At 42.5% G+C, this 12,851-nt stretch overlaps 1 protein-coding gene across 1 annotated transcript in view; it reads right to left on the reverse strand.

Annotated features, from left to right (window-relative positions):
- GRIN2A (glutamate ionotropic receptor NMDA type subunit 2A) overlaps positions 1–12,851 on the reverse strand; it is a 476,283-nt gene that overhangs the window by 119,205 nt on the left and 344,227 nt on the right. The window contains exons 5-7 of the mRNA XM_075010498.1: positions 9,442–9,647; positions 6,509–6,677; positions 6,214–6,367 (exon numbers count right to left, since the gene is read on the reverse strand). Of these exons, the coding sequence (XP_074866599.1) occupies positions 6,214–6,367; positions 6,509–6,677; positions 9,442–9,647 (529 nt within the window). The remainder of the gene's footprint in view (positions 1–6,213; positions 6,368–6,508; positions 6,678–9,441; positions 9,648–12,851) is intronic.

The following is a 12,851-nucleotide window of genomic DNA, read 5'->3' on the forward strand; positions in this document are numbered from 1 at the left end:
GGGTCCTTGGGGCGGGGGGGGCACTCCTGGGATGCCTCTGCCATTTGGCAATGTGTAGGGCATGGCTGCTGGGGTGTGTGCCTGGGCACATGTAACCAGCCTGCAGGCACATACACAAGCTTCCTGCTCTGGGCTTTCTGGATCCCTGTTCCTTTAAGGGAGGGTGGAAGCAGTAACCATAGAGCTCCGCTAGCTGTGGAGAGGACATCTCCTGGCTCTGGCAGCCAGCCGCCATGGAGAACCCATTCTGTCAACTGAACTATCTACACGGGCACTCTGTCAACAAAACCCTGAGTTTTGTCAACAAACTCTTGACAGAGTGCTTTAACCATGTAGATGCTCAGTGAGTTTTGTCAACAGAAGCCCTGTTCTGTTGACAGAGGCTGCCCATGTAGATATGGCCATATAGTAGAGACATTACCCAAAGAAGACACTCTTCAACCACAGTCATGTTTCACCATTTCTGTTGCAGCAGGAATTGCTATTGTGTGAAATGACAGTGGCTGCAATCAGAAGATAGACTTACAGTGCTTTCCACGATCAGTGGGAAGTCATGGTCTTTCAGTGTATCAGTAGATCAATACTAGTTTTTTACAGGAGGTGAAATTCACTCTAGTGCCTAGGTAGCGTAGAGAATCTGCAGAATGAACTAAACATCATGGCTACATCTACACTAGCACACTACATTGAAGTAGCCTATTTCGACGTAAGAACATACGACACGTATCGTCTACACGTCCTCCAGGGCTGGTGCTGTCGATGTTCACTGTTGAAGTGGCAACGGAGAATGTCGAAAGGAGCCACCCTGGAAGGAAATGCAGAGCGTCCACACACACAAGTGCTCCCCATCGAAATAAGGGGCCAGCAAAGCCCCAAGCCGCTCCCTTAAAGGACCCCTCCCAGACACACTTGCCCTGGACAGCACAAGATCCACAGAGCCAACAACCAGTTGCAGACCCTGTGAACGCAGCATGGACCCCCAGCTGCAGCAGCAGCAGCAGCAGCAGCAGCCAGAAGACCTGGGCTAAGGGCTACTGTGCATGGTGACCACAGAGCCCCACGGGGGCTGGACAGAGCATCTCTCAACCCCTCAGCTGATGGCCGCCATGGAGGATCCCACTATTTCTAAGTAGCAGGACGGATCATCTACACAGGCTTTACTTCGACGTTGAACGTCAAAGTCGGGCGCTATTCCCATCTTCGGATAGGAATAGCGATTTCGATGTCTAGCCACCTAACGTTGATTTCAATGTCGAAATAGCACATGGTAGCTGTGTCTACACGTGCATGCTACTTCGAAGTAGCGGCACTAACTTTGAAATAGCGCCCGTCGCGGCTACAAGTGTCGGGTGCTATTTCGAAGTTAACTTCGACATTAGGCGGTGAGACGTCGAAGTCGCTAACCTCATGAGGGGATAGGAATAGCGCCCTACTTCGACGTTCAACGTCGAAGTAGGGACCGTGTAGACGATCCGCGTCCCGCAACGTCGAAATTGCCGGGTCCTCCATGGCGGCCATCAGCTGCGGGGTTGAGAGATGCTCTCTCTCCAACCCCTGCGGGGCTCTATGGTCACCGTGGGCAGCAGCCCTTAGCCCAGGGCTTCTGGCTGCTGCTGCGGCAGCTGGGGATCCATGCTGCAGGCACAGGGTCTGCAACCAGTTGTCAGCTCTGTGTATTTTGTGTTGTTTAGTGCAACTGTGTCTGGGAGGGGCCCTTTAAGGGAGCGGCTTGCTGTTGAGTCCGCTCTGTGACCCTGTCTGCAGCTGTGCCTGGCACCGTTATTTCGATGTGTGCTACTTTGGTGTGTAGACGTTCCCTCGCAGCGCCTATTTCGATGTGGTGCCGCGCAACGTCGAAGTTGAACATCGACATTGCCAGCCCTGGAGGACGTGTAGACGTTATTCATCGAAATAGCCTATTTCGATGTTGCTACATCGAAATAATCTATTTCGATGTTGGCTTCACGTGTAGACGTAGCCGGTGTGCGTAGACGCGACGCATGCTATTTCAACATTGTGCCGGCTACTTCAAAGTAGCCAGCTAGTGTAGATGCACCCCATAGCTACATCTATACTACAGAGATCTTTTGAAAGAAGTCCTTCCAGAAGATCCCTTCCAGAAGAATTTCTTTTGAAAGAGTACATCCAAACACAAAATCCAGATCAAAAGAGTGATCTGCTCTTTCGAAAGAGAGCTTCCACACACCCCCAGCACTTTCAAAAGAACAAGCTGGGGATCAAAAAATCAGGCTCCATGAGGACTGCTCTTTCGAAAGAAGGGCTACGAGGAGCATCTACACGCATTTTCTTTCAAAAGCGGGAGCTCTTCCTGAAATGGGAAAGGAAGAGTGATTTCAAAAGGAGCACCACATTCTTTTGAGAGAACACTTTTTGCGTGTAGATGCTCCATAGGCTCTTTAGAAAGAGCCCCCTTCTTTCGAAAAATCTTTTGAAAGAACTTGCTAGTGTAGACACAGCCCATGTTATCATGCAATATTACCTGGTGCTTTGTCACAGCTAGATGTTATTTCACTGGAAAACATAAGCTCTCTTTTCAGAAATCTAAAGCTATCATGTTATCAAGGTGTCACATTATTTGTATAATCACTGTGCTAATAGATGTTGTATGTAGATGTTGAACTTTTACTTTAAGTTACCTGGGGAATTTCATTTCTACATACTTTTTTCTTAAATCTTCCTAATGTCATGTCTAATGTCAAGACTGGAAAAAGGCAAATGTCATGCCCAGCTTTAAAAAAGAAAAGAAGGCCAATCCAGGGAACTATAGACTTGTCAGCCTTACCTCAATCTCAGGGAAATAATGGAGGGGATCCTCTAGGAATCCATTTTAGAGCACTTGGAAGATGGGAAAGGGACCAAAAGTAGCCAACATGGATTCACCAAGGGCAAGTCCTGCCTGACCAATCTGATTAGCTTCTGTGATGAGGTAACATGCTCTGTGGACATGGGAAAGTCAGTGGATGTGACATACCTTGACTTCAGTAAAGTTTTTCATACAGTCTCCCACACCATTCTTGCCCATAAGTTAAGAAAGTATGGACTGGATACATGGATAGAAAGCTGGCTCAACATTTGGGCTTAATATTTGGATGGCGGTCAGTTTCAAGCAGAGTTCCACAAGCCTTGGTTCAGTGGCTGGTGTTGTTCAACATCTTTGTTAATGATCTGGATGAGGGACTGGATTGCACCTTCAGCAAGTTTGTAGATAACACAAAGCTTGGGAGATATGTTGGAGGGTAGAGATAGGATCCAGAGAGACCTGGATAAATTGGAAGATTGGGCCAAAAGAAATCTGATGAGGTTCAACAAGGAAAAGTGTTGAGTCCTGCACTTGGGACGGAATCCCAAGCATTGTTATAGGCTGGGGACTGACTGGCTAAGCAGTACAGTGGAAAGGGACTTAGGAGTGATGGTGGATGAAAGGCTGGATATGAGTAAACAGTGTGTCCTTGTAGCCACAAAGGCTAACAGCATATTAGGATGCATTAGGAGGAGCATTTCAAGCACATCTAGAGAGGTGGTTGTTCACCTCTATTCAGCACTGGTGAGGCCACATCTGGAATACTGTGTCCAGTTTTGGGCCCCTCAGTATAAAAAGGATGTGGATGTGCTGGAGCAGGTTCAGCAGAGGGCAACAAAAATGATTAAGGGGCTGGAGCATATGACCTATGAGGAGAAGCTGAGGGATTTGGGCTTGTTTAGTTTACAAAAGAGAAGACTGAGAGATGAGTCAATAGCAGCCTTCAACTTCCTGAAGGGGAGTGCTAAACAGGATGGTGAGAAACTGTTCTCAGTGGTGTCAGATAGCAGAACAAGGAGAGATGGTCTGAGAAGTCATTAGAGAGGAAGTGGTATAGGTAGTATATTAGGAAAAACTACTTCACCAGGAGTGTGGTGAAACATTGGAATGTGTTGCCTAGAGAGTTGGTGGATTCTCCATCCTCAGAGGTTTTTAAGTCCTGGCTTGACAAGGTCCTGGCTGGGAGGATTTAGTTGCGGTTGATCCTGCTTGAAGCAGGGGGCTGGACTAGGTGACCTCCTGAAGCCCCTTCCAGCCCTATGATTCCATGATATTGACATTATTTTCCTTCTATCTCATCCCAGAAAACAGCATTACAACATGCATTTCTGCAGAATTAGGGGAACTGGTGAGGGATAAGGTTGTGAAATATTTTTTTAACAAATGCACTCTGCCGAAGAAGCAGGGTGGGGAATACCTCAGAGTGTTTTCTAGTGGCCCCTTTCACCAGTTGTGAAAGGACACAATTCTAGCTCTCTTCATCTTCAGTTAAGATCAGTCCAATCATGAGAAATAGAGACAGTGCGGCAAAAAAGGAAAAAGATGCTGGAGGAGGAGAGGGAAATCTTAAAAGGAAAAGTTATAAGAGGAAGAAAGAAGTGTACAGCAATATAGGGGGGAAAGGAAGAAAGCAGATAAATTTAATCCAGAAATATGGATTGGATACATGGGCTGTAAGATGGATAGAAAACAGGCTTGATGGACAGGCCCAACGGGTAGTGGCCAATGATTCAGTGTCTGGTTGGTGGTCCGCTTCAAGTGGAGTGCCCCAAGGATCAGTTCTAGTGCCTGTATTGTTTAACATCTTTATTAATGACTTGGATGAGGGAATGGATTGCACTCTCAGCAAATTTGTAGATGACACTAAGCTAGGGGGACAATGTAGAGGGACATTGGAAGGTAGGGATAGGGTCCAGAGTGACCTAGACAAATTGGAGGATTGGGCCAAAATAAATTCGATGAGGTTCAACAAGGACAAGTGCAAAGTCCTGCAGTTGGGATGGAGGAAATCCAAGCACTGATACAGGTTGAAGATGGACTGGCTAAGTAGCTGTGCAGCAAAAAAGGACTTGGAGATTACAGTGGATGAGAGGCTGGATACTAGGCAAAAGTGTACCCTGGCAGCCAAGAAGGCTAACAGCATTTGGGGAGCATTAGGAGGAGCATTTCCAGCAGATCTAGAGAAGTTAATATTCCCCTCTACCAGGCACTGGTGAGGCCGCATCTGGAGTATTGCGTATAGTTCTGTCCCCTCTTCCCCCCACCTGCCCCCATTAAACACATGAGAGCGTCCAAGTGTGGGCAATGAAAATGATTAGGGAACTGGAGCACGTGACCTATGAGGAGAGGCTGAGAGATTTGGGCTTATTTAGTTTGCAGAAAAGAAGCGTAAGAAGTGATTTGATAGCAGCCTTCAAATTCCTGAAAGGGTGTTCTAAAGAGGATGGAGATAGACTGTTCTCAGTGCTGACAGATGACAGAACAAGGAGCAGTTGTCTGACATTACACAGGTAGAAGTGTAGGTTGGATATTAGGAAACAGTATTTCACCAGGAGGGTGGTGAAGCACTGGAATGAGTTGCCTAGAGAAGTGGTAGAATCTCCATTCACTATAGGTTTTTAAGTCCTGGATGACATAGTCATCGGTGGGATGATTTAGTTGGGGTTGATCCTGCTTTAGGCAGGGTGCTGGACTACATGACCTCCTGAGGTCACTTCCAGCCCTATAATTCTATGATTCTGTGATTCTGAGTTTCATCAGCTTCTTATTCTATCCTTTACTTCTCTTCCAGTGTCTCCATTCTTCATCTCCCTAGAATATTTAGAATGCAGCGTAGAGAACTGACTCAGAAGTTAACTAAGATAGTATTAGAAGTTCTGTGTGTTACTCAGTTAAATCAAAATAACTTTGAGGATTTAAAGTTACATGCCTCTGTTGTTATCTGGAATCTACTCTCACTGTACATTAATTTCTTTCACTACAGAATATTTTTCATTCACTACAGAAGACTTTTCTCTTATGTTCTGTAAACTTAATAAGAAATAAGACAGCTTATTATGCTATAAAGGTTAAGAAATATTGTGCAGCCAGAACATAATTTTAAGAGGCAGCTCTCTACAAGAAAATATTTTTGGAAAATTATTCAGGGTGAAATTAATTAATTGGATCTTACCTACTGCATCTGAAATAGATAATCTTCTCACTTAGCTTTGCAGTGCACCTCACACACATTAATAGCTAAGTCTGCTGTCCATATTTTCTAACACAATTCAAAAATTGACAGAAGAGTGTTACAGAAAACATAGGTACAGTATATATGTTGTTGAAAAGCAAAAGTTACCAAAGTCTATGGATATTCAATTAAACTGATCTGGGAAAAGAAAATAACACACCTAGAAATGCAGATGGAGAAACTGTGCCATTGCTCCTTGATACCATGACGCTTATCCCAGTCTCAACAAATGGCACTGAGAAGTCCACCACTTCTGAACGCTCTTCATTAATTGTAAGAGAACCCACAGCCATAACTGCTCTCTGATAGACCACCTGATCCGGAAAGAGAAGGAACAGGAAGACAGGAAATCAACAATGTTATCCACATATGGTATACCATACTTTTCCAAATGAATTAAAAATGCTTGTTTGCCAAGTTTTTACTTAAGAGTTCTTTTACCTAACAGAACTTACTTCACCAATCATTCCATTCCATACATTATTGACCTTTTTGCCATGCTTCCCATTAGTCACCAGGTATAGGTCATATGTGAACTTCACAGTTCTAGATAACTTCTTTAGGATGTCAATGCAGAATCCCTTGCAACATTTCTTGATGTTAGTTCCTTCCTTAGTTGAATTGCTGTTAAGATGAGAGAAAGGGCCAACCAGTTCAGTTATTAAAAACAGAAGAGGCTATATACCAGCCAAGATACCGTGCATTTACCATAGACAAGGGGAGAAGAGGAGGATACAAAAGTGAGACATTTTGACTGTGAGGTAAAATTCTGCCTTCTAATGTGCTGGTTCTTCATAAAGTTAGACAGAACCTTAATAAATAAATAGATTTCATTAACAAAATATTGAAATGTTTGGTATCACATGTCTGCCGCATATCTTGAAAGCCATCTACAAATTCCTATAACCAATTTTACAAGAGGATGATGGGTACCCACAAATCTGAGGGTAGCATTGGATCAAAATTAAAACTACTGGTGGGTTTGATATAGCACTCAGAATCAAAACGGGACTTTACATACCTAGCTAATTCAGTATTGGATGGCTTTCGTGGTGCTGGTGGTGGAATTATAAATTGGGGCTCAGTAAGTCAGGTAACAAATACAAGTAACTTAAACAAACATTTTTGCCATATTTTGCCATTATTATCACCCTCATTCTGCTGCAGCATATACACAGGTGCAGAATGGTTAAGGGCCTGAGTCAGCATCTATTGAAATCATTGAGATTTTTTCCCACTGACTTCTGTGGCACTGAAACAAAACAAAGCAGCAGAAATGTAGCTATTTAAAGACTAACAAAATGCTTTATTTGGTGATGAGCTTTCAAGGGACAGACCCACTTCTTCAGCTCCATCTCATTTCCACTACAGACTGACATTTATAAGTATAGAGGACAAAACAAACAAACAAAAAATTGCAATAAAAACTGACAAATCAAGTAGGATTGAAGGAGGGGGTGAGGGGTGGGGGCATATTCATTGTCCTGTCTGAGATAAGTACAAGCATCAAAGGAAGAGAAGCAGCCCTCGTAATGTGTGAGGTAATTGATGTCTCTGTTCATACCATGTGTTCATGTGTCAAATTTGAATATGAACTCCATCTCACAAATTTCTTGCTCAAATCCGTTTTTAAATTCTTTATGCTCTAGGACACAAATTCTCAGGTCTATAACAGAATGGCCCACTCCATTGAAGTGTTCACTGACCGGTTTCATCTGGCCCTGTCAATTTGTTTTTCTATTTCTCCCCGTGGGTAATCCAGTTTTAAAAATGCTTGATAGAGGTCTTGTAGTTTTTGGTCTCTGTCAGTAGGATCAGAGCAGATACAATCACATACCCAGAAACAAGATACTTCAAGATAGGCCCAAGATCAACAACAGAATACCACTTGTCATCACCTATAGCCCCCAACTCAAACCCCTGCAATGCATCATTAAAAACCTACAACCTATTCTGGATCAGGATGCTACACTCCAGAAGGCTGTAGGCGACAGGGCTGTCCTTTCCTATAGACAACCTCCTAACCTGAGAAAGATTTTCACCAGCAATCACAGGCTACACCACAATAATACTAATCCTGGAACTTTTCCTTGAAATAAACCCCACCGCCAACTTTGTCCACATATTTATTCTGGGGATACCATCACTGGACCTAACCATGTTAGTTACAAGATCAAAAGCACATTCTTTTGCACTTTCAGCAACATCATATATGCCATTATGTACCAACAATACCCTGCCACTACGTACATTGGACGGACTGGGCAAAACCTTCGCCAAAGAATAAATGGACACAGAGCAGACATCAAGAAACACAATACACATAAGCTTGTCAGGGAACACTTCAATGGAGTGGGCCATTCTGTTAAAGACCTGAGAACTTGTGTCCGAGGGCATAAAGAATTTAAAAACAGATTAGAGAAAGAAATTTGTGAGTTGGAGTTCATATTCAAATTCTACACATGAACACATGGTATGAACAGAGACATCGATTACCTCACGCTTTACAAGGACTTCTTCTCTTCCTTAGATACTTGTAATTATCTCAGGACAATTAACATGTCCCCATTCCTCATCCCCCTTCTTCGATCCTATTTGATTTGTCAGTTTTTATTTCATTTTTTATTTTGTTTTAGTCCTCTGTGCTTATAAATATCAGTCTGTATTGGAAATGAGATTGATCTGAAGAAGTGGGTCTGTCCGTTGAAAGCTCATCACCAAATAAATCATTTTGTTAGTCTTTGAAGTGTTACATTTCTGCTGGTTTGTTTTGTTGGAGTACAGAATAACATGGCTACCTCCCTGTTTCTATGGCTCTGGATAAGTCTTGATAAGCCCAATATTGCAGAGCAAGTCACAAGCAGAGTAGGAACAGAGCCTAGGAATCCATCTCTGATGCACGTGACATATTTGTATTCTTTGTCAAAGAGCTTTCCCTTACAAAGTATTATACATAAATACATCTTTTCAGTATTTGCCACTGTCAGAGTAGCATTTCAACATCTTTAAATCAGTTATAAAAGCTTGTGTTAAACTACAGCCTTTAGCCAGTAGTGAAATCTATTTCCATATGATTCAAACTAAGTTTTCATGACTGAGAATTTACTGTGAATTTATCATCCAGAGATTGTGATTTATGTAACATTAATCAGAAGCTCAATTGTGTAACAGTTCAAATCACAAAAAAGGAAAAAAATGTGCACAAAGACGTGAATGGTAGGGGCAAAGTAAAGAAATGCATAAGGAATGGAGAAGAGAACAACAAAAGAGGAAACTGAACTATATATTTGAAAAACAAAAGAAACAAGGAAAACGTTGGATGGGAAGAAGAAGAAGCTAAAGAGCAGGTGTATTTGAAAACTATATTGTCCAATAAATTTGTACTTACTGAATTTTGACAAATTTACGGCATGGCACAGTGTTTTTTACACATGTTTCAGTCAAAGGATCCATATCCTCAACAATGACAAAGGGGGCCTCCTCCAGGGTAACAATACTCAAGTGGTTGTCATCAGGGTCACTGTCTGCAAAAGAACTAAATCTTGGCCACACGGAATACTTCAGGCTGAGGGTGTTGTTCTCCCATTTTCCTACCTGAAAAATGAAGACACACACACTGCTGACATTTGCATGCCTGGAAGTGTCACTCTTTGAGATGTAACTTTTGGGGGACTGGTACATATTTTTAAACAAATTGTACTGGAAAGTGAGTAGTCTTAACTTCCCATCAGAATTGGTTTAGAAATATTCAGTTGACAAAATGACAGAGAAAGAGAGAGAAGCCGGTAGAGTCAAGTCAACTGAGGACATATAATTTTGAGAGGAAAAAGTTAGATAAGGGTCTGGTAGGCCGTGTCTACACTGGCCCAAATCTTTGAAATAGCCATGCAAATGGCTATTTTGAAGATTACTAATGAGGCACTGAAATGCATATTCAGTACCTCATTAGCAGGCTGCAGCTCTTCGAAATTGCTGCTTTTCACTGCCGCGTGGCTCAACCAGACGGGGGTCCTTTTCAAAAGGACCCTGCCAACTTCGAAATCCCCTTATTCCTATCAGCAGATAGGAATAAGGGGATTTCAAAGTTCCCGGGATCCTTTCGAAAAGGACTCTTGTAACATCAAAAAGGGAAACTATAGGAAAATGAAGATTCTAGTTAAAATTAATAGTCACAAGGGTGAACTACCTGCAATCTGTATGCAGAGAATTTAAAAACACCATAATACAGGCTAGAACTAAATGTATAGCTCCCCCACCAAAAAACTAACAAACAAAAAAAACTGTAAGAGGACCAATAAAGAGGAGAATAAAGAGGTAGTTAGAAGTAATATGGCATCTTCAAAAAAATGAAAGTCAGATCCTAGTGAGGTAAATCAAAAGGAACATAAATTCTAACAAGTGAAGTATAAAAGTATATAATATTGTAGACAAGAAAAATTTTGAAGACCATCCAGCTAAGGGCACAAAACCTAATAAAGGTGATCTGAGGAAGTTGGTCTTACCCACGAAAGCTCATTACCTAATAAATAAAATTGTTAGTCTTTAAGGTGCTGTCGAACTGCTTGCTTAGTATTTAAATAATACATCAGAAGCAGGATGTCTACCATGTAGGGCAGTAGGGCCCCTGGAGAATTAAGATATCAAAAGAATATTCAGGGGAGATAAAGCAGTTTTCAGGCAATATAAAATCATTTAAAATAGCTAAGTCCAAAGTTGACTGCATGAGTTACAAATTATCTCAATAAATTGTGTGACTGATTAACAAAATGGCAGATGAAATTCAGTGCTGTTAAGTGCAAAGTTATGGCCACCAGAAAACATAATACCACAATAGGATGGGGTCCAAATTACCAGTTACCATTCAAAAAAAGTCTTGAAGTCATTGTGGTAAGTTGTCTGGAAACATCAGCTCAATGTCCAATAGCAGTCAAAAAAGTTCACAAAATGTTAGAAACCCGTAGGAAAGTGACAGAGACTATAATGCTTTTATCTGAACTGATGGTGTGCCCACACTTTGCATACTGCATACAGTTCTGGTCACTTCATCTCTAAAAAGATATACTGTAATTGGAAAATGTAGACAGAAGCACAACAAAAATGATCAAAGGGTATGGAATAGCTTTCATATGAGGGGAGGTTAAGTAAACAGACTGTTCATCTTAGAGAAGAGATGACTAAGGGGGAATAACAAAGATCTGTAAAATCATGATTTTAATGGGGAAATTGAATATGGAAGAATTATTTACCTCTTCACATGACACAAAAGCTTAGGGGGAGAATCACCTGATAAAATTAATAGGTGGATTTTTTTAAAAAAGCAAAAGAAAATACTGTTCCCACAGCACATAGTCAACTTGTGAAATGAATTGCCAGGTAACACTGTGAATGCCAAAAATTTAAATGGGCTCAGAAAAAGAATTCGATAAATTCATGCAGGACAGGTCCATTAATAGCTATTAGCCACCATGATCAGAGACACAACCCACACCGATTGTCAGAAGTCTGGACTGTATGATGGGGATGGATAATTTGAAATTGTCTTGTTCTGTTCATTCCCTTGGAAGCATCTGGCACTGGCCACTGTCAGAGGCAGGACACTGGGCTAGGTGGACCATTGGTTTGATCCAGCATGGCTGTCCTTATGTCCCTACTGTTATCAAAAGTGCAGGGTCATTTATTAAATCACAGTTATGGCTGACTAAGTGAAGCAATAAATATTTCATGTTTTTCTGTGACCTGTGAAAATGGCCAGTCCTAATGTCATATTTGGCAAACACTAACTCCAGTTGTGCATGTTTTACAAGTAATTTATTCTAGCACGTTTTATCTGGAAGTGCAATAGCTTTAAAAGCTTAACAAACAAGCAAATCCCTTAACTTTACAGTTAACAATATCATTTCTGGCTTTTTTTTTTGAAGACTCAAGAGAAATTTTAAATTTAGCTTTAAAAATTTGCCCTCATTCAATTTTTCTAAAATTGCACACATTCCTAAGGTAATAGCCCCAATCCTGATCAATCGAGTGTAAGTTTTACACTACTGTCCCTTGAGTGACTTCAGTGGGATTAAGTCCTGATTTCATAGGCTGTTTCTACACAGGCAAGATCTGCAAGAACGGTGCCTTCTTCCGGAAGATCTGTGGAGCTCCTACACAGGTAAGATGCTCTTTCGGATTTCTTCTGGGAGAAGGTGCCCCCTCTTCCGGATTCTGTATTCCATTCCAGAATCAGGAAGAGGACCTTCTTCTGGAAGATTCTTCTGGAAGAAGGCATGTGTAGCTGTTCCCGGACTGCTTCTTCCAGAAGAAGCAGTCCTCCATGACGGCAGCCTGCTGGAGAGTACGGCTGCTCCAGACACCCCCAGCAAGCCTCTATGGTCCCCAGGTCCTTGAAGCCTTTAAAGCTGCAAGAACCCGGAGACCCCGTGGCAAGAAGCTGAGAGTGTGAGACAGGCAGCATGTGCAGAGCTGCCCGCCACACTCCCCCAAGGCTCCACAGCACCCAGCAAGGCCCGACCCGCAGGGATGGCTAGATGCCCAGTACCCCGCACCGCCCAGGGGAGCTGCAGAAACCCAGACAAGGGGAGCCAGGACCCCAAACGGGCTCCAAAACGAAGGGCCCCCTCCTGGACTGAACCAGAGCTCCAGGACCTCCTGGGGCATCACATCCACATCCATCCATGTTTGTCTTCCTCCCTGAGGAAAGAAGGGATTTCATCTGCATAAGTGCAAGCTGGTCTCCATTTTAGAAGAAAAAATTAGAGGACTGGAGGCTCAAGTGTTTACCCTACGCTCAATCAG

This window comes from Carettochelys insculpta, chromosome 16, assembly GCF_033958435.1.
Source record: "Carettochelys insculpta isolate YL-2023 chromosome 16, ASM3395843v1, whole genome shotgun sequence".
NCBI lineage: Eukaryota > Metazoa > Chordata > Testudines > Carettochelyidae > Carettochelys > Carettochelys insculpta.